Source organism: Brassica rapa, chromosome A09 (assembly GCF_000309985.2).
Source record: "Brassica rapa cultivar Chiifu-401-42 chromosome A09, CAAS_Brap_v3.01, whole genome shotgun sequence".
Taxonomy (NCBI): Eukaryota; Viridiplantae; Streptophyta; class Magnoliopsida; order Brassicales; family Brassicaceae; genus Brassica; species Brassica rapa.
The window spans coordinates 9,054,682-9,079,621 of record NC_024803.2 but is presented as its reverse complement, the minus strand read 5'-3'; the positions used below and the strand labels follow the sequence as shown (position 1 = coordinate 9,079,621).

At 26.2% G+C, this 24,940-nt stretch overlaps 1 protein-coding gene and 2 long non-coding RNA genes across 3 annotated transcripts; 2 read left to right on the top strand and 1 right to left on the bottom strand.

Moving 5' to 3' along the window:
* Positions 1-1,084: 1,084 nt before the first annotated feature.
* On the bottom strand, positions 1,085-3,066 carry LOC103838340 (RHOMBOID-like protein 2). Its single transcript, XM_009114771.3, has 4 exons — positions 2,506-3,066; positions 2,195-2,358; positions 1,945-2,108; positions 1,085-1,671 (listed from the first exon to the last, which is right to left on the bottom strand). Exons 1-4 carry the CDS (start codon positions 2,784-2,786, stop codon positions 1,321-1,323), a joined length of 960 nt encoding a protein of 319 aa, XP_009113019.1. The 5' UTR covers positions 2,787-3,066; the 3' UTR covers positions 1,085-1,320.
* Positions 3,067-6,796: 3,730 nt separating this feature from the next.
* On the top strand, positions 6,797-12,792 carry LOC117128052. The gene is made up of 2 exons (XR_004451192.1): positions 6,797-10,401; positions 11,850-12,792. It is a non-coding gene; the product is annotated as an uncharacterized LOC117128052 (long non-coding RNA).
* An 8,959-nt stretch (positions 12,793-21,751) lies between these two features.
* On the top strand, positions 21,752-23,816 carry LOC103871260. Its single transcript, XR_633520.2, has 2 exons — positions 21,752-22,045; positions 22,258-23,816. It is a non-coding gene; the product is annotated as an uncharacterized LOC103871260 (long non-coding RNA).
* Positions 23,817-24,940: the final 1,124 nt, after the last annotated feature.

Here is a 24,940-nt window from a genome sequence, read left to right as displayed (position 1 = left end):
TTTTTTTGGTTTCGTTTTGAAAAATCTGAGTTTTAACAGATTTCTCGTTTTGGGATTAAAAAATCTAATATTTTTTACTTAGTTCTTAAGAAAACACTTAAGTTAGTTAATTACATTTTCTCTATTTTAGTTCATGTTTTTGGTTTGTTTTACAATGGTTTAAGCAGCTAAATGAGCTAAGAAACCGTTTGCATCTGTATTATCTGAACTTAAAGTTGTAGCTGCAAAATCAAAAGATCAAAGTCACTTCAAAATCTAAATTCAAAATTTTCACTGATGTGTGTGAACACACTGTGAACACACACCCACACACTTCAAAACTAGTGTCTCGTGTTTAATATTCGTCAGTAATGAATCAAGATTTGATTTTGAAAGAGTTCTAAGTAAAAATAATTAGATATTTTAGTTCAAAGAAAGAAAATTATTTCAAATTTATATCTTTCAAAACAAAAAATAAAGAACTTATGTACATTTTAATCTCCAATTTTTTTTTGAAACAATCCATTTTAAACCTTCACCATTTTAGATGCACGAAAAATCAACTATTAAATTAGTCTAATGTCGACTTTTTAGATATCTAAAACCATTTGGTCAACAAAAATTTCATTTAAAATAGACAATTTTAAAAAGTTAAAAATTAAAATAACTTAAATATCCAATACAGTGAAACTTTAGTTTGATCCATGATATCTATCCGGTCTTCCTTAAATAGCGAGAATACATGGAGTGCCGTGAATTTCATGGAATTAGGCGTTTGATCTTGGCCGTTAGATCCCTGCGGTTATCCATAAAAGATCCGAACAATTGTCCCAGATCGACTTCCAGGAGGTCTGATAGGTGGTAGTTTACCCTGTGGTAGATGTCAGCGGTTCGAATCCGCTTATCTCCAACTCGTGAAATCTATTCAAGGAACATGGGACTAGTTGACGTAATAAAAAAAAATTAAATTATTTAAAATTTTGTTTGTGTGATTTGAGAGTTTTTTAACCGTTTTCTCGAAAACTCAATCTATTTTTGTTGCTTAATTGACAATTCATAAGAATACCAATGTATGAAGCACTCTACAATGAAATACTGGTTGAGATTACCTTAGTGAAAAATACTATTTATTTCTGTTGAGAGTTTAGTATGGTTTTCAAATGTAATACACTCTTTTGCTTCTTTCCCCTTTTTACACAAGACGAATTTAGTAATAATGTACACGTATCTTATAAAAGGCTAGAGAGGTCAGAGGCAAAAGAAACCAAGAGACTATATGTTACAAGAACACACATAAGAGCTTTTAGAGTATAGTGGTGATGATGATGATGATGATGCTGATTAACAGGTCCATTTAGAAGTAGGGAAACAGCTGAGGCGATGACACCATTTGCAATGCTTGTTCCCATTCTCTCCTTTGAAAAGCATCACCAATCCAACAGTTAACCCAACCACAAGTAGAACCGCTGCGACTACGAACAGCACGTACTGGTACATGCTATGCTTGCGTTTGGTAACGGAAGTGTTGGTGCGGGAAGCTTCCCAGCCGTACTGTGGCCGGACAAGGAGGATAAACCCGAGGCATAACCCGGTTAAGAACCCTCCAATGTGCGCGAAATTGTCAACCCGAGGCAACAAGCCTAGTCCTAAGTTGATTGCTATGATGAATAGGAGTGTGACAAGAGCAGCCGCCTGCATAACAACATACCTTTAGAAAAGAAAGTACTAATGATAAACCGCAGTGCCTACACAACCGAACTGGTGTTCACACATATATGAAGGGTTCCTATTTTTCTATCCCTAAAAAACAAAAACCGAACCGAAAAACAAATGAAAATCCGAATATTCGAAATACAATTCATATACATAAATCCCAATCTTATTATCCGAACCAAACCTAAACCGAACTTTATAAATATCCGAAAGAAACGAACCAAAAAGGAAAAGTCCAGGTCTAATAAGTACCTTGTTGGCATAGATAGTCCAATTGGTGAGAAGTTCAGATAACATAGCTCCAAGAAGTCCGAAGAGAGCACCAGAAGCACCAACAGAGATACTTTCTTGAAGGAAGAGAGACGAGAGTATGCTTCCACCGAAACCAGATACTAAGTAGATAAGCCCGACCCTTACTGCACAATTCAATTGGCGATTAATGAAAAGAGTCGAAAACTTAATGAAAGAAAGAGTGCTTTGTACGTAAAGGCAAAGAACTTACTGAAGCCAAACTGCTGCTCAAGGCGGATACCGATGAAGATCAAACTCAACATATTGGTAAGAAGATGAATGATACCAGCGTGTAGCCACATACAAGTGACGAGTCTCCATCCTTGATGCTCATGTACTACTTTCCTCCACTCCAATGCTCCCATTCTCTCCAATCTGAAACAAAAACAGAGCATAGTTCAAAAAACAAAAAAAAATTCTAGACAAGCTTGAGGTAAGCTTCCAAGGAAGCAAGATTGAGACTTTCGAGGTACCCATAAGATTAAACTTCACGAGTTTTTGAAATTCTCGAGCTAAACTTACGTAGAAGAAGATGGGCCGAACAGAGGATTCTCTCTAAGTGGCTGAAACGAGAATCTTCCGAGGAACCTAGCGACGCAAGCTTTGTTTGGTCCGGTGATTTTCTTAGGACAGTCGTTAACGAACATAACGGCGATAAAGACGGCGAGATTCGCCACAACGATCGCCGGGACCAGCCATGGAGTCCAGTGAGTGTCGCGGGAGCTTTCGTCATAGAAATAGTTGTTGTTGTTATGAACTCCTCTGTTTTGCTTCCCACCTCTCTCCACATCTCTGTTCGCCATTACTCTCTGTTTCTATCTCTCACGCACCTCTCTAAATCTTGCTTATATAAATAGAAACTTTGATTAACGGATCAGATACGAAAGCAGAGGAGAAGTAGCTTGGAAGAAAGACAGGAGGATGAATTAGAGGGACAAGAGATTGAGACAGAGCATCTGTAAGAGTTGAGAATTTGAGGCAAAAGTTGTAAGTATTATTATTGTCTGTATCTATCTTTGTGGAATAAAAGTGAAGAATAGAGCTTTTTGGTGGTGTGTCAATGGCGAGTTAGGCGGTGGTGCCAGCTCCTCTCCAAGGTTTCTTTTCTGACGTAAAAACACAACTCAGACGTCAAAACAAATGAAAAGAATATATATATTATATATATTTGAAAGAAAAGAGAAGATAAAAGTTATATAATTTCAGTATTTACCGGTTTGGGACTCGCTAGGCGCAATCAAAGGATACCGGAATTAATTGGAGAGTGGTTTTAGAGATTTTATATCCGTTTTGGGTTTATCTATTAATAATAGCCCCGTTCGGAACTACGCTAGTCGGATGACAATACCGAACTTAATAAGTGATCGAAAAATCGAAGAGTACTCAGAAATAATGTAGAGTCTATTTTTAAATATAATTTAATATACTTATAATATATTTAACTAATTTTAAACATAATGACACATGTTCTTAAATATAATTATAGAACTTTTTATATATAATTTTGAACAACCTTCTTTTGATTCGTTGAATATTTAGATTATGGTATGTTTGGTAGTTATGTATTTGTTTTGGGTTTAATATCTAACTATAAATATTTAGTAATGAATAATTACACAAAATCTGTCAATAGTGAGTGAAAAATAGTCAACCGTGTTTCAACTTTACACAGACGAAAAAAAACTTCGACGGTCAACGCAGAAATTAGGCAGGAATTAGATAGAAATTAGACAAAAATTAGGCGGTCAACGCGGGATTTATGCGATCTTACGCAGATCAACGCCTGACTACATTGATTTGAGCATATTCACCGCGGTTAACCTCCGAATAGCGCCTAGGCCATGTTTTCGAACATGGATCAGTAGTATACATATATATAGTGTTGTTTTCTTGTAGTCTACTGTTTGGTAACTTGTGTTTAAATACCACTTAGACCTAAGGTATAAAGGTCCTATTTTGTTAAATTTTATTTAATTTTAGGTTAAATGAATTAGAAATGATCAAATTAGTCTTGTCTTCACTGCAATTTCTCTGCAACTTCCCGTCATATTTCCTTTTTTATTCAGTGAGTTTTCATATTTTTCTTGTAAGATTTAGACAGTACATATCAAATGCAAGGCACATATGTGATTTCAAACTTATCATCTATAAATCTATAAAAAAAAGAACAGTGATTTTTTATGATTTATTTGCCGATTAACTCCAATCCGCTGGTCCGTTTCGCGCTTTTTCAACGTCTTTTTAATCACTTAACACATTTTTTTGAACATGGTTATTTACTTATTTACTTATTTTGTCATCTTTGAAATATAAATAATCCAAGAACTACAAACGAGGCTCAAGGCTTACATAAGAGATGCATAAAGCCCAAAATAAAAAACAAAAATCCATACAAGAGCACACAACAAAAATCTCATTAAAATTCGGTTGCCCGATTGAAACTCGGTTGTCCATTTGCACACCACGCATTAGATTAGCGTGAGAGGGAAAACACGTGTCAATTATCCCGCAAAAGAGTGACTTTACGACAACCACCAAAACACATTGGAAACAGGCCGTTGAGAACGGGGAACCGCCAAGATGATTTTAGAACATGAATAACCAAACCATCGGAGTTGTAACCGCCGGAGCTGTCAAGAGAGCCATCCAACAAGCTAAACCCACTATCCACAGATCTCTGCTTTTGATCTCGGCAACTTCAATCACAGATAGTTGATCCAACTATCGATTTCCATGCAAGACGCACAAAGCAACTTTGAAGATGAGAAGAAGTTTGAAGACGCGACAATCCTACTGTGGGGATGGAGAATCAACCGAGAGCTGAAATCAAGGTTGGAGAGAAGGAGATCGAGAGGCGGAGAGGCGGAGATCGAGCCCAAATAAAAAAAAATCAGGTAGTAGTAGCCTCTCATCTGAAAAGGAACAAGATGACAAGAGGCTAGAGCCATGTGCCACCAAGAAGGTGTTGAGCAACCACCTTTTACTGGAGCCAAAATCTGGTGTCCTCGATGTTGAGGGAACCACCGAGCGCTAGAGATGGTGCTCTATGGCGCCGACTTCGGTGTTGAACAAACCACTGACTGCCAGAGACAGATACAACCACAAGTGATGACATCGGAAGCCAATCACCGGCGGTGAATCTCTTTTTCTGAAAGATTTAAGATAAATAAGAGAGAGAGACTAGGTATATAGTTATTTACTATTAAAGCATTTATTTGTCTTAAATGTAGTATTTTTGTATTTTAAAAATATATTACTATAGCAAAGGTTCTATTGCTTGTTTTGCAAAATAAATTGATTTAAACTATTTAAAAGTTGTTAAATGATTTAACAAGTTTATATTGATCTGTATTTTTCGGGGAACCATTAGTGATATTGAATCATTATGCAATACCGCCAAGCTGGTCATATGATTGTTCTTAAATAAGTATTTGTAAAAATTTAAATAATTTTTATCAATTTAGGATACTATATTTATACATATTATCTCTTTAAATTTTAAAAGTCAGAACCAATATTTCATTGGATTTGAGCAAAAACATACCTTCCACATAAAGAAAAGAAATCTAGAGGAAAAGAAAGAAAAAGAGTGCGACCATCGTTATTTATAAACTACAAGTCACGTATCATGAGAATACAGAAAGCATGACTTGTAATACTGAATTAGACGGCATCGATAGAATTCACTCTTAAGGGTTTGTTTGGGTAAGCATCAACCTCACCATTGAAAACCTGAGGATTAAAATTAAACGGAAATAAAAGAAAAAGTTTATTGTTTGACTTGTCTTAAGATATTAAAACTAGATTAAAATATGTGTCTTGCGTGAAATGAACATTATATATAAATTATTTTTACGTATTATATATTCTTTTATATATTATGAAAAAAATATATTAAATATTAAAAGATCAGTAACTATTACGTATATTAAAATATTAAAATATTATCAAGAGTTAATTTGCTCAAAATACTAAAAAAAAAGTTGAATATTAAGGATCAGCCTAAACTTGGGGGGAAATAGTGATGATGGAGTGAGCAAAACTTGGAGGAAATGTGGATAGATTACTAGATAGGGTAAATGTTGTGGGTAGGGGGTGCAAATACTCTATTATCAAATTGATTCGAACACATAAATAAATTTTTTTAATCCAAACATACACTTTTTATTTTATATGGTCTATAATAAAATTGAAATGATATTAGAATAGATATATAGTACATTTTTAATATAGATATTTATTAAATAATTTTCTATCTTATATTGTTTTTTGATCATTTGTATCTTTTTATAAAAATAACTTTGAGTCACTGATAACAAAATTTTTCATTGTGTAATGTTTAATAATTTTTGTAATTTATATTTTTTTTTAAAAAATCAATGCAAAATTTTAAATTTAACTATTAAGTTGTCAATATTTGTTAAAAGCTTTTATCAAAAAAATTGTTCAACAAAAATTTCAAAATTAAAATATTTATGTATTTTATGTGGTATACAGTTAATTTAAATGATATCAATATGTACATACATATATATATATATATATATATATATATATATATATATATATATATAAAATCTTAATATCTATTAAATGAGTCTTCATACTTATATGATTTTGTAAACATTTGTATCTTGTCATATCAAAAAATTTAAATCATTGTTCACAAAAATTTTAAAGTGAAACTTTTAACAGTTTTAGTTTTTTGTACTCGTTTTAAAAAATTCAAAATATAACATATACAGAAAAATCTAAATTTATATTATATGGTTAATGTGGTTGTTTAATTTATTTCAATAAGTAAAATTGAAAAAAAATGATAGAGGATACACTAATTTTTTTGTCAAATCTTTATATTTCAAAATCACTAATTGTCATATATACTTTAGCCACATTAGACAATTCTATAATTTTTATTTATGGAAATAATGAAGAACATTAATAATTAATTTATGGTTTGTTTAATTAAAAGCTTATTATATATTTAGATGAACCAACATATTTTTATAGATATTTTAAAAATCATTGTGATGATGGCACATGGTTACCTCAAATGTTGTAATTGTAATGTTTCTTTTTAAATATATAGAGAATTATTACTTGACATTTATCTTACCTTTCTATTAGTATCAGACTATCATTTGATTGTTTGGATTTCTATTTATTATCATTATCAATCATACACTGCGATAGAAGAAGGAAAAAAGTACACTCAAGTGAGATAGACTCATGAAAACTAGTAGACTAGTGGTTTAAGTACAGAGTGGGTAATTTTGTGCTGCTGGTTTGAAATTTGGTGAACTTTTTTTATATGTTATATCTGCTGTTTGGTCGATTCTGAGAAAATCACATTTAATGCTAAAGAATGGACATAAAAATGACATATAGACTCAAGAAGCCTATTGTTCTGATTGTGTCCAGATGGCATAAAAGTGGCAGACACGATGAGTCTCTGCACTGCCCGCAGACAGATGTTGTCTTTGCATTCAACCCAATAAGAGAGCGTCCATGTATGAAGGAAAAAGGACCATTAGACTACCCATTTTGTTAAAACTTGAATCCAGTTTTTTTTTTTTTGTAAACTAACTTGAATTCAATTTTCTCTTAAATTCACTTGCGATCACAAACCTTAGTCTCCGATTAAACTTGCACAAAGACTATAACTAATTAAGAAAAAAAATAAAAAAATAATATTATTTGTTTACTCAATGTTCATCTCACTTCTCAATCAAAAAAGCATTTATAAGTTACTCAATCCATTTCAAAATAATGATGTTTTGAAGAGTTATGATATTTTAAAATACATGATTTTTTGATATTAGTTTTAATTTTATTAAAAACTATATGACCAATAATATTTTATAATATTTTTATGATTAGTTGATTTAGTATTACTTTATATTTTTAATGTTACTTTTTTAAAAAAAATGAATCTCTTAATTCTTGTGTCTTAATCCAAAACATCGACTATTTTAGAACATAGTGAGTATAACACTGAGATGGATCTCCTCCAACAATCCACTAGTTCTTTGGCGATTTAGAACACCTGCAATAATAGGTTGTAGTAGAAGTTCTTAAAATTAAAAAAAAAAAAGATAAAATCATAAATACATGGGAGAGAAAGGGTAAAAACTGTCTTTTAATAACCTGTGATTTACTAAAAACACATGTGTCAATCTGTTAATTTTTAACATATTCTGAAAAACTAAACATATAATCATGTAACTAAAATAATGATTTTTTTTTCCTTTTAGAACCCTTTACAGTTTTTACTGATAATGGTGCTTTTACAATCTTAAGCTTCCGATTACACAAGCCTTTCTACAAAAAAAAAGCTTCCGATTACACACATTCTTCTCTCTCTCTCTATCTCACTTTGCTGTAACAACTTTTGAGCAAGAAGAAGTGGTAAAGATTACAACGGCTAGATGAATACTTACAATCACAAGCCCAACTCACATGCATACAACAATACGTGCCAAAGAGAGTTGGTTAGCTAGAAACAATCCATCTTATTAAAACATAAGTACACTTAGAGCATCTCCAATGTATTACTCCAAATTTTACTTCAAAATGGTGTAACTTCAAAATGAAGTTAAGTTTTACTCCAATGTATTACTCAATTATTTACTCCAAAGAAAAAAAATATTCATTTTTCATTTAGTTAATAATTGTTAGTAGTACCTTCAACTTATAAAAATTAACAATTAACCCAACTATTTTATGTTTACAAAATTTTCATAATAATACATTTTATTTAAATTAAATATTTATCATTAAAAATACAACTAGATATTATCTTTCAATTTCAATTCATGCAGTTTTTATCATATGCAATTTTTCTAATTCAAAAATATTTATATGCATTAAAAGAACATAAAGAAAAAACAAAGTTTTATTTTGTAATTTGAATTATATATTGGGTCCTATTGTTTGTGCATATATCAAGTTCAACAAGTACAAATGTTATCAATCAATATTTTGACCAACAAGAATAAAAAACTCATCTATTCCGTTTGAGTAATACTTCACCGATTTTGGTAGTTTCGAAAACAATTTACCGAATTAATTATTAAATTACTTATTCATATTATATTATATTTATTACATATTATTTATTCTTTGTTTTGACTTTTATGAGTTTATGCATAGTTTATGTAAACTATTAAATAATCTTTTGCGGAGTATTATATTTTTTGCATGTTATTATATTATTTTAAGTATGAAATAAAAACATTAAAGATTAAAAAGACCATTTCATAAATAGAAAAAGTTCAACTACAAAATAGAGTAATTATGCTGAAGTCTTGAAGTCATTAAGTCATAAATGGAGTAACCCTAGTCATTACTTCATTTTGGAGTTGAATATGGAGTGAGATTTGAGAAGATTTTACTCCATAATTGAGTTTGGAGTGAAAAATGAAGTAGGGTTGGAAATACCGTTAAGAATTACCCTTAAATTTTAAGTTATTTACATTACAATGCCACTGAAGCTTTAAATAATCATTCCTTTAAATAATATTGTTTTTTCTGATTAATTAATGCATATTCCTAACTAGAACTTTTCCTACGAAATCGGAAATAATGACTTAATGACTTCAAGACTTCAGCATAATTTGTTTCCATCAACTAAATTACAGTGTCAAAAATATCACGCCAATTGAATGTTATTCCCTTGTTCCTAAAAGATCCATATTCTAGTTTTTCACACATTTTAATAAAACACATTAAATTTGCATAATTTTTTGTGTTTATCTTTTTTCTATAATTTTAAGCCAATAAAAAATCAATTAGTGCAATTAAGTTTTTTGAAGTTTGCAATTAGTTAATAAAACATGTATTGAAAATGTAAAAAATAGAATTTTTTGAAACAAATTTTTTCTCTAGAATATGTATCTTTAAGGAACGGAGGGAGTATAAGGAGACTGTAACAAGAAGCTTTCATTTTCACTTACTATGATCTGTTTTTAATAACTAAACTACAGTGTCATACAAAAAATATTACACCTTTCTTAATAACTGTAACCTCAAGCTGTAGTTCTTCTCCTATAGCTGATGGACCTGTATACAGAGCAATGGACAACAATTTTAGTTTTAAATAAAATTAAAATCATAACTTTAAGTCTTCATTCATATCATACTTATGTTAATAATTATTCCTCCAAAAGTCCTATGTTCAGTCACGTTATCATTGGCATCATATAGATATATTATTGTAACCCATAACAGCAACAAGATGCATATATATGTATTTCTAAATGTATAAAATTCCAATCAAATATACCTAACAATTTTCTAATCTTTCTAAACAAACCAAATCAATAAAATCAAAACAGTTAATGCCTCAGGGTATGACTCGTTTCTCTGCTATTACTCGCAAAAGCTGCTTTTGCGTTTGGTAGCAGTTGTTGACGTTTTGTAACAATCAATCAAACCATTATAAACTTCATAAATTTAAAAGTTGGTTCCACTTAGCGTTTGCGGAGATAATTTTTTTTTCTTTTAAAAAAAAATTATAACTACAAAAATAAAAACATTGAATAAAAAATTTAAATTAGAAGTATAAAATACTAAAATATATCTATTATATTTTAATTAGTATTATAAAATATAAAAATAAAAACATTTTCTATAATTTAAAAAATTTAAAAAACTATAACTTTCCAAATATAATTTTTATATTTATTACAACATTATGATTTTTGATTTTTTTATAATTATATAAAATGTAAATATTGTTAATTTATTTTTTAACCGCTGCTATATTTGGTAGTTAACCAGTCATAAGTATCCTACAAACGCACAAATTTCTAACCGCAGAACCAGTTGTACAAATCTCTTAGACCATCTCCAATGGCTTACTCTATTTTTTACTCTAAAATAGAGTAACTCTATAATAAATTTTGATTTTGCTCCAACGGTACTCTATTTTAGAGTAGAAAATAGAGTGATGAACAAAGAAAAAACAAATTATTCTATATTTGGAGTAAACATATTTTTCACTCTATTATAGAGTGAGAAATAAAGTACCATTGGAGCATTTTTTTACTCTAAACTCTATTTTAGAGTGAAAAATAGAGTGAGGTTGGAAATGCTCTTAAAACCACTATAAACCACAACTACCCGCATCCGCAAACTCCTGCAATCGCAACCTCTGCGTTTGAACCAGTCAAACCCTCAGTGGCATTATAGTGTAAATAATTTTAAAATTTCAGTTATATATGTTAATATAATATATAAATACATCATTTAGTACAAATTAGAAAAACTAAAACCTGAAAATTAATATCCGCACCGACCAAGGTCTAGTAACAAATTAAAAGGGTTTTACGTAGCTAACCACTAAACCAACGAATTAGCTGTTAATCTTGTCTATAATTCAAATTTCCGTCTTAGACATCACATCTTCAAAGCTTAGATGACTTTTTCATCTTCCCCGGATCTTCTCATCCTTCACCGAATCTATGTATATTTTACTGGATGCAGAATCAAAATCGGAATCATCAATTCTTTGCAACACAAGCATCTTTAATGTTTTCCTCAACTTGTAAACTTGAAAAACCTTTGTTAACATGTCCACAAATAACTGTTGACCAAAAAAACATGTCCATAAATAACCTTCTTTTGCTAATGCATTTTATTATTTTTACTCTAATGTAATCTTTTAAAATAACATTTTTAAAATATTTTTTTTTTGCTATTTTACTCTTAATATATAGAAGTAAAAATAAAATATCTATTTTAGAGTAAGAAATATAGATGAATTAGAGTATTTTTGACTCTAAATGTTATTATACAAAAAAAACATATCAATAGAGTGGAAATGCTATAAGACAAATGAGATAGAGGTTCGAGACATTCCCCAGACCGGCACCAAAGTTAAGTAATTCTTCTACTTCTACCTCTCTCTCTAACTAAATTGTACACGTTAAAGATTTTATAGAAGATTTCCCTTGATAAAAAAAGAAAGATTTCCAATCCCACTTCTCTAGAGTGTCTTTTACGTCAACACTAATCATATATTCCATCCGTATCCGTTTCATATCAAGTGTCACTTTGACATCTTTTTTTAAAAAACTATGTAATAGACTAATATATCTTTATTTAATGTTTGATTAATTAAATGAATATGATTTATATAAAAATTTATTAGTTATTCAAAAGGGTAAAAAATAAATTTATTGTACAAAGTTACATTAAAATTGTAGAATAACACTTATTTTGAAATAATAAACAAACCTAAAATGATACTTATTATAAAACAAATGGAGTAAAAATTAGGAACCATGAAAGTTTTGAAAAACTTTTGATAGTTTTTGAAATTTAATAAATTTTAGATAGTTAAGATAATTTTATCACTTTAAGAACATAGGGCAGATTTGTATATCAGTATTTTGATTTCATTTTACAAGTTTTAGTCTGTTTATGTTTAATATTCTAGTTATTTTAATACTAATTTTTTTTTTTAAATTGAAAAATATTTCAATTTGTTTTACCAGTTACTAAAATTTATGTTGATTTTTTTTTCTGAAATAATTTTTTTTTATTTCCAAATAATACAAAATATGTTATTGTTATTTATAATTTATTAATATTTACAATTTTTTTAATACGTTTTAATTTATGATACATATATCTGGATATGATTTTTTTAGAGCGAAAAATATTTATTTGAATATGTCAATCTTTGTGAATATCTGTATGCTAATTGAATATGTTTAGTAATAACCAAATTAATATTATTAATTTATAAAAATAAGAAATAAATTAATATATTAGACTAAGTAAAATTAAATTTAAAATATTAAATATATGATTTTAATTGATTTTGTATACATTTCACATTAATTACAAAGAATATTCAAAAGAATACCTAGTTTTAATAAATAAAATTTTATGATAATCTAAAGTATATATATCTAGTATTTTATAAATATTTCTATATGAAAAGTTAGATTTCATATATTTTAACAGTTAAAATCTCTACTAATAAAAGGGAGCTTTTGAGGCTCCATAGGGCGTCCACATCAGCGAAAAAAATTTCTCCCGAAAAATGACACGTGGCATAAAATATAGTTTTATATTTTAATATTAATTATTTTCGAAAATTGTAAAAAATATGTAAACATACAGCATTAAAAAATGGAAAAACTACATTAAACATATGTAAGATTACTATTTTTCATTTAAAAAAAAAGACGGCTTATCTCCATAATGTAACATTACCGTTTTATAAAAAAAACAAAAAACATTATATATAATTTCTCTACTAATAAAAGGGAGCTTTTGAGGCTCCATAGGGCGTCCACATCAGCGAAAAAAATTTCTCCCGAAAAATGACACGTGGCATAAAATATAGTTTTATATTTTAATATTAATTATTTTCGAAAATTGTAAAAAATATATAAACATACAGCATTAAAAAATGGAAAAACTACATTAAACATATGTAAGATTACTATTTTTCATTTAAAAAAAAAGACGGCTTATCTCCATAATGTAACATTACCGTTTTATAAAAAAAAACAAAAAACATTATATATAATTTCGAAAATAATAAATATATGTAAAACATACAACATAAAAATAGAAATACTACATTAAACATAAATATCTCTACTAATAAAAAGGAGCTTTTGAGGCTCCATAGGGCGTCCACATCAGCGAAAAAAATTTCTCCCGAAAAATGACACGTGGCATAAAATATAGTTTTATATTTTAATATTAATTATTTTCGAAAATTGTAAAAAATATGTAAACATACAGCATTAAAAAATGGAAAAACTACATTAAACATATGTAAGATTACTATTTTTCATTTAGAAAAAAGACGGCTTATCTCCATAATGTAACATTACCGTTTTATAAAAAAAAACAAAAAACATTATATATAATTTCGAAAATAACAAATATATGTAAAACATACAACATAAAAATGGAAATACTACATTAAACATAAATATGTTTGACTATTTGTCCAAGTTCTTCTATTAAACATTGCCGTTTTACATTAAAAATAGAAAAATACGTAAAGATTTAAACATCTATCTTAAAATATAAAATATATACATTAACTAAATATAAAGTATAAAAAAGAGAAATACTCAATATATAAAAAATAAATAATAAGTAAATATTATAAATATATAAATATACGAATTATATATACAATAATAAGTAAATGCACAATTTTTTAAAAATGGAAAGAGTATATTAAATATTAAACATCTATCTTAAAATGTAAAATATAGATATTAAGTAAATAGAAAATATAAGAAAAAGAAATACTCAACTTAAAAACAATGGAAAAAGTATATTAAGATTTAAACATCTATCTTAAAATGTAAAATATATATATTACGCAAATAGAAAGTATAAGAAAAGGAAATACACAATTTAAAAAAATGGAAAAAGTACATTAGTATTTAAACATCTATCTTAAAATGTAAATCAATCTTAAAATATAAAATTATTAGTAAATAGAAAGTATAAGAAATAAAAATACACAATATAAAGAAAAATAAATAATAAGTAAATATATAATATAATCTCGAAAGATGACACATGGCATTAAAATATAGTTTTACATTTTAATATTATTTATTTTCGAAAATTATAAAAAATATGTAAACATACAGCATAAAAAAATGTAAAAACTACATTAAACATATGTAAGATTACTATTTTTCACTTAAAAAAAAGACGGTTTATCTCCATAAGGTAACATTACCGTTTTATAAAAAAAACAAAAAACATTATATATAATTTTGAAAATAATAAATATATGTAAAACATACAACATAAAAATGGAAATACTACATTAAACATATGTAAGATTACCATTTTATATTTTTATTTTAAGAAAATAATATGTAAACATACAACATAAGATTACCATTTTTCACTAAAAAAAGACGGCTTATCTCAATAATGTAACATTTCTATTTTGTAAAAAACAAATTTAACAAGAATATGTAAACTTAAATTTAAAAATAACAATAATATGTAAACATACAACATAAAAAAATGGAAAAACTACATTAAACATATGTAAGATTACCATTGTTCACTAAGTTATCTTCATAATATAACATTACCATTTTACTCCATAGGGCGTCCACATCAGCGAAAAAAATTTCTCCCGAAAATGACACATGGCATAAAATATAGTTTTATATTTTAATATTAATTATTTTCGAAAATTGTAAAAAATATGTAAACATACAGCATTAAAAAATGGAAAAACTACATTAAACATATGTAAGATTACTATTTTTCATTTAAAAAAAAAGACGGCTTATCTCCATAATGTAACATTACCGTTTTATAAAAAAAAACAAAAAACATTATATATAATTTCGAAAATAATAAATATATGTAAAACATACAACATAAAAATAGAAATACTACATTAAACATAAATATCTCTACTAATAAAAAGGAGCTTTTTAGGCTCCATAGGGCGTCCACATCAGCGAAAAAAATTTCTCCCGAAAAATGACACGTGGCATAAAATATAGTTTTATATTTTAATATTAATTATTTTCGAAAATTATAAAAAATATGTAAACATACAGCATTAAAAAATGGAAAAACTACATTAAACATATGTAAGATTACTATTTTTCATTTAAAAAAAAGACGGCTTATCTCCATAATGTTACATTACCGTTTTATAAAAAAAACAAAAAACATTATATATAATTTCGAAAATAACAAATATATGTAAAACATACAACATAAAAATGGAAATACTACATTAAACATAAATATGTTTGACTATTTGTCCAAGTTCTTCTATTAAACATTGCCGTTTTACATTAAAAATAGAAAAATACGTAAAGATTTAAACATCTATCTTAAAATATAAAATATATACATTAACTAAATATAAAGTATAAAAAAGAGAAATACTCAATATATAAAAAATAAATAATAAGTAAATATTATAAATATATAAATATACGAATTATATATACAATAATAAGTAAATGCACAATTTTTTAAAAATGGAAAGAGTATATTAAATATTAAACATCTATCTTAAAATGTAAAATATAGATATTAAGTAAATAGAAAATATAAGAAAAAGAAATACTCAACTTAAAAACAATGGAAAAAGTATATTAAGATTTAAACATCTATCTTAAAATGTAAAATATATATATTACGCAAATAGAAAGTATAAGAAAAGGAAATACACAATTTAAAAAAATGGAAAAAGTACATTAGTATTTAAACATCTATCTTAAAATGTAAATCAATCTTAAAATATAAAATTATTAGTAAATAGAAAGTATAAGAAATAAAAATACACAATATAAAGAAAAATAAATAATAAGTAAATATATAATATAATCTCGAAAGATGACACATGGCATTAAAATATAGTTTTACATTTTAATATTATTTATTTTCGAAAATTATAAAAAATATGTAAACATACAGCATAAAAAAATGTAAAAACTACATTAAACATATGTAAGATTACTATTTTTCACTTAAAAAAAAGACGGTTTATATCCATAAGGTAACATTACCGTTTTATAAAAAAAACAAAAAACATTATATATAATTTTGAAAATAATAAATATATGTAAAACATACAACATAAAAATGGAAATACTACATTAAACATATGTAAGATTACCATTTTATATTTTTATTTTAAGAAAATAATATGTAAACATACAACATAAGATTACCATTTTTCACTAAAAAAAAGACGGCTTATCTCAATAATGTAACATTTCTATTTTGTAAAAAAAAAATTTATATAATTTCGAAAATAATAAATAATATGTAAACATACAACATAAAAATGGAAATACTACATTAAACATATGTAAAATTACCATTTTACATTTAAAAATAACAATAATATGTAAACATACAACATAAAAAAATGGAAAAACTACATTAAACATATGTAAGATTACCATTGTTCACTAAAAAACGGGTTATCTTCATAATATAACATTACCATTTTATTAAAAAAAAAACATAAATATAACTATTTAACTATTTGTCCAAGTTCTTTTATTAAACATTGTCGTTTTACATTAAAAATAGAAAAATACGTAAAGATTTAAACATCTATCTTAAAATATAAAATATAGACATTAACTAAATATAAAGTATAAGAAAGAGAAATACTCAATCTATAGAAAAATAAATAATAAGTAAATATTATAAATATATAAATATACGAATTATATATACAATAATAAGTAAATGCACAATTTTAAAAAAATGGAAAGAGTACATTAAATATTAAACATCTATCTTAAAATGTAAAATATAGATATTAAGTAAATAGAAAGTATAAGAAAAGGAAATACACAATTTAAAAAAATGGAAAAAATACATTAGTATTTAAACATCTATCTTAAAATGTAAATCAATCTTAAAATATAAAATTATTAGTAAATAAAAAGTATAAGAAATAGAAATACACAATATAAAGAAAAATAAATAATAAGTAAATATATAATATAAGTGAATACCAAAGCTTTTGAGGCTCCATAGGGCGTCCACATCAGCGAAAAAAATTTCTCCCGAAAAATGACACGTGGCATAAAATATAGTTTTATATTTAATATTAATTATTTTCGAAAATTGTAAAAAATATGTAAACATACAGCATTAAAAAATGGAAAAACTACATTAAACATATGTAAGATTACTATTTTTCATTTAAAAAAAAGACGGCTTATCTCCATAATGTAACATTACCGTTTTATAAAAAAAAACAAAAAACATTATATATAATTTCGAAAATAACAAATATATGTAAAAAATACAACATAAAAATGGAAATACTACATTAAACATAAATATGTTTGACTATTTGTCCAAGTTCTTCTATTAAACATTGCCGTTTTACATTAAAAATAGAAAAATACGTAAAGATTTAAACATCTATCTGAAAATATAAAATATATACATTAACTAAATATAAAGTATAAAAAAAGAGAAATACTCAATATATAAAAAATAAATAATAAGTAAATATTATAAATATATAAATATACGAATTATATATACAATAATAAGTAAATGCACAATTTTTTAAAAATGGAAAGAGTATATTAAATATTAAACATCTATCTTAAAATGTAAAATATAGATATTAAGTAAATAGAAAATATAAGAAAAAGAAATACTCAACTTAAAAACAATGGAAAAAGTATATTAAGATTTAAACATCTATCTTAAAATGTAAAATATATATATTACGCAAATAGAAAGTATAAGAAAAGGAAATACACAATTTAAAAAAATGGAAAAAGTACATTAGTATTTAAACATCTATCTTAAAATGTAAATCAATCTTAAAATATAAAATTATTAGTAAATAGAAAGTATAAGAAATAAAAATACACAATATAAAGAAAAATAAATAATAAGTAAATATATAATATAATCTCGAAAGATGACACATGGCATTAAAATATAGTTTTATATTTTAATATTATTTATTTTCGAAAATTATAAAAAATATGTAAACATACAGGATAAAAAAATGTAAAAACTACATTAAACATATGTAAGATTACTATTTTTCACTTAAAAAAAGACGGTTTATCTCCATAAGGTAACATTACCGTTTTATAAAAAAAACAAAAAACATTATATATAATTTTGAAAATAATAAATATATGTAAAACATACAACATAAAAATGGAAATACTACATTAAACATATGTAAGATTACCATTTTATATTTTTATTTTAAGAAAATAATATGTAAACATACATCATAAAAAATGAAAAAACTACATTAAACATATGTAAGATTACCATTTTTCACTAAAAAAAAGACGGCTTATCTCAATAATGTAACATTTCTATTTTGTAAAAAACAAATTTATATAATTTCGAAAATAATAAATAATATGTAAACATACAACATAAAAATGGAAATACTACATTAAACATATGTAAAATTACCATTTTACATTTAAAAATAACAATAATATGTAAACATACAACATAAAAAAATGGAAAAACTACATTAAACATATGTAAGATTACCATTGTTCACTAAAAAAACGGGTTATCTTCATAATATAACATTACCATTTTATTAAAAAAAAAACATAAATATAACTATTTAACTATTTGTCTAAGTTCTTTTATTAAACATTGTCGTTTTACATTAAAAATAGAAAAATACGTAAAGATTTAAACATCTATCTTAAAATATAAAATATAGACATTAACTAAATATAAAGTATAAGAAAGAGAAATACTCAATCTATAGAAAAATAAATAATAAGTAAATATTATAAATATATAAATATACGAATTATATATACAATAATAAGTAAATGCACAATTTTAAAAAAATGGAAAGAGTACATTAAATATTAAACATCTATCTTAAAATGTAAAATATAGATATTAAGTAAATAGAAAGTATAAGAAAAGGAAATACACAATTTAAAAAAATGGAAAAATACATTAGTATTTAAACATCTATCTTAAAATGTAAATCAATCTTAAAATATAAAATTATTAGTAAATAAAAAGTATAAGAAATAGAAATACACAATATAAAGAAAAATAAATAATAAGTAAATATATAATATAAGTGAATACCAAATTAAAAAAAATGGGAAATTACACTAAGATTTAAAAATATATATTAAAATTTAAAATATAGATATTACGTAAATAGAAAGTATAACAAATGGAAATATACAATTTAAAAAAATGGAAAACATACATTAAGATTTAAACATCTATCTTAAAATGTAAAATAGAGATATTAAGTAAATTAAAAGTACAAGAAATGGAAATACATATACATGAAAATAAATAATAAGTAAATAATGTAAATATATAATATATGAATTATATATGTAATAATAAGTAAATACACAATTTTTTTAAAAATGGAAAAAGTTCATCAAGCATTAAACATCTATCTTAAAATGTAAAATATATAATATAAGTAAATACACAATTTAAAAAATGGAAAAAGTACATTAATATTTAAATATCTATTTAAAAATATAAAATATAGATATTACGTAAATAAAAATATAAGAAATGGAAATAAACATTTTAAAACATGGAAAAAGTACATTAAGATTTAAGCATCTATCTTAAAATGTACTTCTATCTTAAAATGGTAGTAAATTATATAAAAATGGAAATACCACATTAAACAAAAAAAAATAAAAAAGTATAGTTTTACATCAAGAAAGTCTCTATAAAACTCATTATTCCATCCACATCAACCTCACACTATTAAGGAAAATTTCAAAACACTCGAGCAAAAAAATGGTTTCACTATCAACTCTTGCCGTCCCAGAAACCTTTAATGACCTTGAATGAAATTTTTTATAACAACAAACTTTTTGTTAGGTGGATTCATTGTTGGAAAACCCGCAACTTCCAAAAGCCAAACTTATTCGTGGGAATTGAATTGCTTTTCATAGACTCTAAGGTATTCTTACAAATTCAAATTAATCTAATCTATAATTTTATTGTTAATATTCATACTAACTCTTTCATGATCAAACCATTTCAGTTAATAACCATTCAAGATTTCAAGCGTTTATCCCGAAACACTTCCTTCCTCGCCGAATCAGGTATTGGTTCATGTTAGTTTAGTATTGTTTTTGGTTTACTAACCGGTTTAGGATGGTCCTATTGTAAATATAATTTAAGTTGGTTTAGAATATATTATGTTTAAAATAACTTAAATTAAATAATAATAATATTATGCTTAAAATATAATTTTAGAGAGTTTTCAAATATAGTTTACAAAACATTATAGGTGATGAATTTAATTTATTAAATTCGTTTATTACTTAAAACTAAGTTTTTAAAAAACATACTGAGTTATAAATATCAATGATGGATTGGTGAGTATAACATGAAGACAAAAATATAAATATCTGATTTTCAAGATAAGAAATTCAGCTTTTATTTAGATACTCAATATATAATATCTTAAATTATGTTTTAAAAATATACATAATTTATATATATAGATTAATTTTCCAAACTTAAACTATTATATTATATATGAATAATATTTTTAAATAAAAATAATTTCTGATTTAAAATAAAAATAAAAACAACAAATGTTTATTTTCAAATAATGGATGTAATTTACATTATACTATCATTTAACAAGTATTAGATACGTTTTGATATATCATTATTTTCTATTTCCAGAAAATAATAAATTGTTAAACATCAATATCATCTAGGTTAAGTATACGAACAACAAAAATTCAAACATCACAAAAAATATTTACATAACCATTATAATACAATAATTTAATCAAAAATACAATTAAAAAAATATTAAAAAGAATAGTTATATACTTAATATTTTAAAATAAAAGATATTTTTGCTAAAATTGTACTTACCTGGCTAAGGAGATCGACCATCTTTTTACGCATCGATCGAATGTTGAGCATGTGGTCGATCCAAAAATACTCTGCAGTTTAATAAAATCTCTAAAACATTTATTCCAACACTCAAAAGATAGTTTTGCTAAATATGATAACTAGATAGCCAATAAAATTACAAAAAGATATTTAAATAGTAAAAAATATGTTAATTTAACGTGTTAAAATTTAAAAATAAATGTTAATTATGACATGCAGTTTAACATTTATATAAATATAAATCATAGCCTAAATATAAATAATTTAACAACTTAAATTAGAAAAAAATAAAAATCCCGGGCGTAGCCCGGGTTAATCCCTAGTATCTTATATAATAAAGTAGAGTTTTTTCTTTCCATAGGGCGTTTGCTGCCACGTGTCACCATAACTAACTATAGTTTCGTTTGGGCTTTTATTTACATTTCAGGCCCAGAATTGATATTGGTTTGTTCGTCCTTTTGCTTTGGAGTTTCGACCTTGTGCTGGCCGACGAAAGTTTCCGTATTTTGATTCGTATGGAACTTAAGTATTAGATTGATACCTCCCCGATTTAGATTCTTTAAAGATTTTGTCGCCGTTGTTGACGAAAAAGCAAGCGCATCGACGGTTCAGAAGGGGAGGCGTAGAGCTGCTATTTATTGAAGAAAAGGTTCGTCCTCATCCATACTCTTCTATTTGAGCATGCTTCGTGTCTGAAATAAGCTATTCCAATTGGTAACCAGACTTCTATTACAAACGATGACGTCAACATCCACATCGATGTTGTTCTCTACTTAAAGCTTATTATCTTCAGTTCCTTAGTTTCTTTATCTTAATTGAAATAAATGCTGAGTTTTTCGTTGATATGGATTTTGTTTGCAGATTGTCAATCCACATCTGCTGTCTCAGAGCGTTGAGAATCCGATCTAAGCTGCTGCACAGTTAGTTTAGTACCAATTATGGAAGTGAACTTGGGAAGATTTGCTGAATGAAAAGACTGTTTTTTTTTTCTATGCTTCTGGCTATAGTTTTTATTTGTCGCCTTAAATTGAGCTTAGTTTGGAATAGAAAACTAGGATTCTATGATGCCATGTTCTTGTGTTACAAAAAAAATATAACAAAATAAAAGAAGCTTTTTGTTCTTTTAGTCATTGCTGAGTCTGAGTTTGACTTTAGCTTTTATTGGATAAGAGTTTGTCAAATGAAGCTGGTGAATGCAGTTTATGTATTGAATATTACAAAAGTGTATGATGATTTTGAGAAAGAATCATTCTTGCAGGAAGACATGGCATCTTCAGTGCCTTCGTTATGAGATAAATGAATCATTTTTTTGTTTTGACTCTTTTGCTACATTCCCGTGCTTGTCTATTAAGTACAATAACTGTTGTGTAGCCACGGGATATCATAGCTCCTAATGGAGTGAGGTTGGTGCTATGAAAATGCAAGTGGAAGCTAAACATAAAAAGAGAGTCCAGGCCAGATTCTTGAGTCTAAAGGTAATTATGCATTGCTTATCTTTACATGTCTGCTAGATTTTTGCTTTCCATTCCCTTAAAGATTAGGTAAAGCGAATGTTATATGTTGGCTTTAGTGGCTGAAACTCCAATATGCCTTTTATGATTATTTTCCTATCAGCTGAAATATATTTCAGTTTATCTTCATTCTTTCATGTTCTTCAGATTGTTCAGGATTTGGTTTTGATTGTGTGTTTGTCTACTTAGGCTGTTGCTTTTAAAATGGTTTTCGTATATATTGATTCTGGGTTTGATATCCTTATTATCCTACCGTGCCGAACAAGGAGAGGAGTGTTAATTGCAGTGAAAAGCCAGAAGAGAGGGATACCCAGTTAAGAATTTAAAAGTCTGTAGAAAAGAGGACGACAATGGTGGGAAATGTCATCATGAGAGCTTTGTGGAGCAAACTTCTAATAGGTCAAACGGAGGTGCATCATGAGCAGCAGTAGAGTTTGGACAACTTCTGACGTGGGAACTTAAACGGGAAATTCATATGATGATGATAACGGTGTGGGGATGATTGGAAAACTCTTACTGATGTAGTAACAGCTGAGGAAGAGAATAGAAAAAGATGATCTCCTCCATGAGTACGTCAAGGAGCAATAGAGTTTGGACAACTTCTGATGTGGGTGATTCCAATCTTGACGCAACATATATTGTCGGTGTTAGAGATAGAAAGCATGATTGTTAGAATACCATCAAAGAAGGAAAAAGCAGTTGACGAAATTCTCCAGCAATCGATGCCATTATTAAGTGCCTCGACAACCATTATTTACAGCTTCAGTTATAAGTGTTTACCGCTTTGCGTTAGATTTTGATTTACACGTCTGTCTTTTTGCATGCAAGTGACCTGTCAAAAAATATGATCTATAGATGATGCACACAGTAAATAATTCTAAACAATAAAAATATCACAATTTTTTGGAATTGAGAAAATATGTCTTTTTTTTTGTTTATAGGAAAATAAAATTAATTGAAAATTACATCTAAAGCATTAATAAAACTTAAAAAAAAAGTAATTCAGTGTTTAATTATTTTAGATATATAAATCAACAACGTATGAATTTTAAGTCATAAAATATCTATTTTCATTGTTATTAGTGTTTGCACTCTAATACTTTAAATTTCATCGTATAATTATATTTGTAAGAACGATAAATATGTATTATATATATTTACAAAGTAATACAATAGATTAATTTAAACTAAAATTTATATAAGAAAATCCGGGCGTAGCCCGGGAAAACCACTAGTAGAGGAATATAATACCCAGATCTAGATCTAGATGTAGATCTAGATTTAAAAATATAATACACAAATCAAAGCCCAAATCAAATTAGGAATCCCAACAAATTTTCTCACCCCTAATTAAGACCAACTTGTGGATAAATTTATTTTCAATTTTTGCAGTCAACAACAATATGTTAATATCTATAAGAAGAAACTTGCACATATGCCAATGATGACATTTGTTTTTCAATAAAACGTATTTTGTCAACTTTCACAATGACATTAACTGCCAGAGACTACATAACACGTTTCATATACGGCTGTTCAGTATGGTAAAACCGAACCGTACCGAACCGAACCGAACCGAAGTAGACAATATAGTTTGGTTTTGGTATATACCATATAAATCGAATGGATATAATTTTATAAAAACCGTAGGATTTGGATATGATTTGGTATATAACCGATTAAACCGAATAAACCGAACAAAACTAATTAAAAATAGAAACATGCAAATATATATTTATTTTATAACAATACATGAAAATATATTTGTTACATAAGTTAAATTTGTGTTAATAACTATTACCATAATTTTATAGTAATAAAAAACCATAATTTCTAAAACACTTGAACTATAATTAAATAACAATATATCGCAATTCAAACATCTTATTTTCTAAGTCTTTTTTTGATCTTTTTGATTTATTTTAGTTTTAACTAAATTAATATGAAGATTATAAATTTGATGGACAATAATTAATGGAAAATTTTCAATTGAAAAAACATGACTTTAATGAACACTAAATATGAAAGAGTGG

Bases quoted from the DNA above. Each gene is read 5' to 3' on its own strand.
- LOC103838340 (XM_009114771.3), bottom strand. From the start codon at position 2,786: ATGGCGAACAGAGATGTGGAGAGAGGTGGGAAGCAAAACAGAGGAGTT. The intron at 2,359-2,505 runs GTAAGTTTAGCT...TTTTTGTTTCAG, and splicing joins TTCGGCCCATCTTCTTCTAC to ATTGGAGAGAATGGGAGCAT. The intron at 2,109-2,194 runs GTAAGTTCTTTG...TGAATTGTGCAG, and splicing joins TGAGCAGCAGTTTGGCTTCA to TAAGGGTCGGGCTTATCTAC.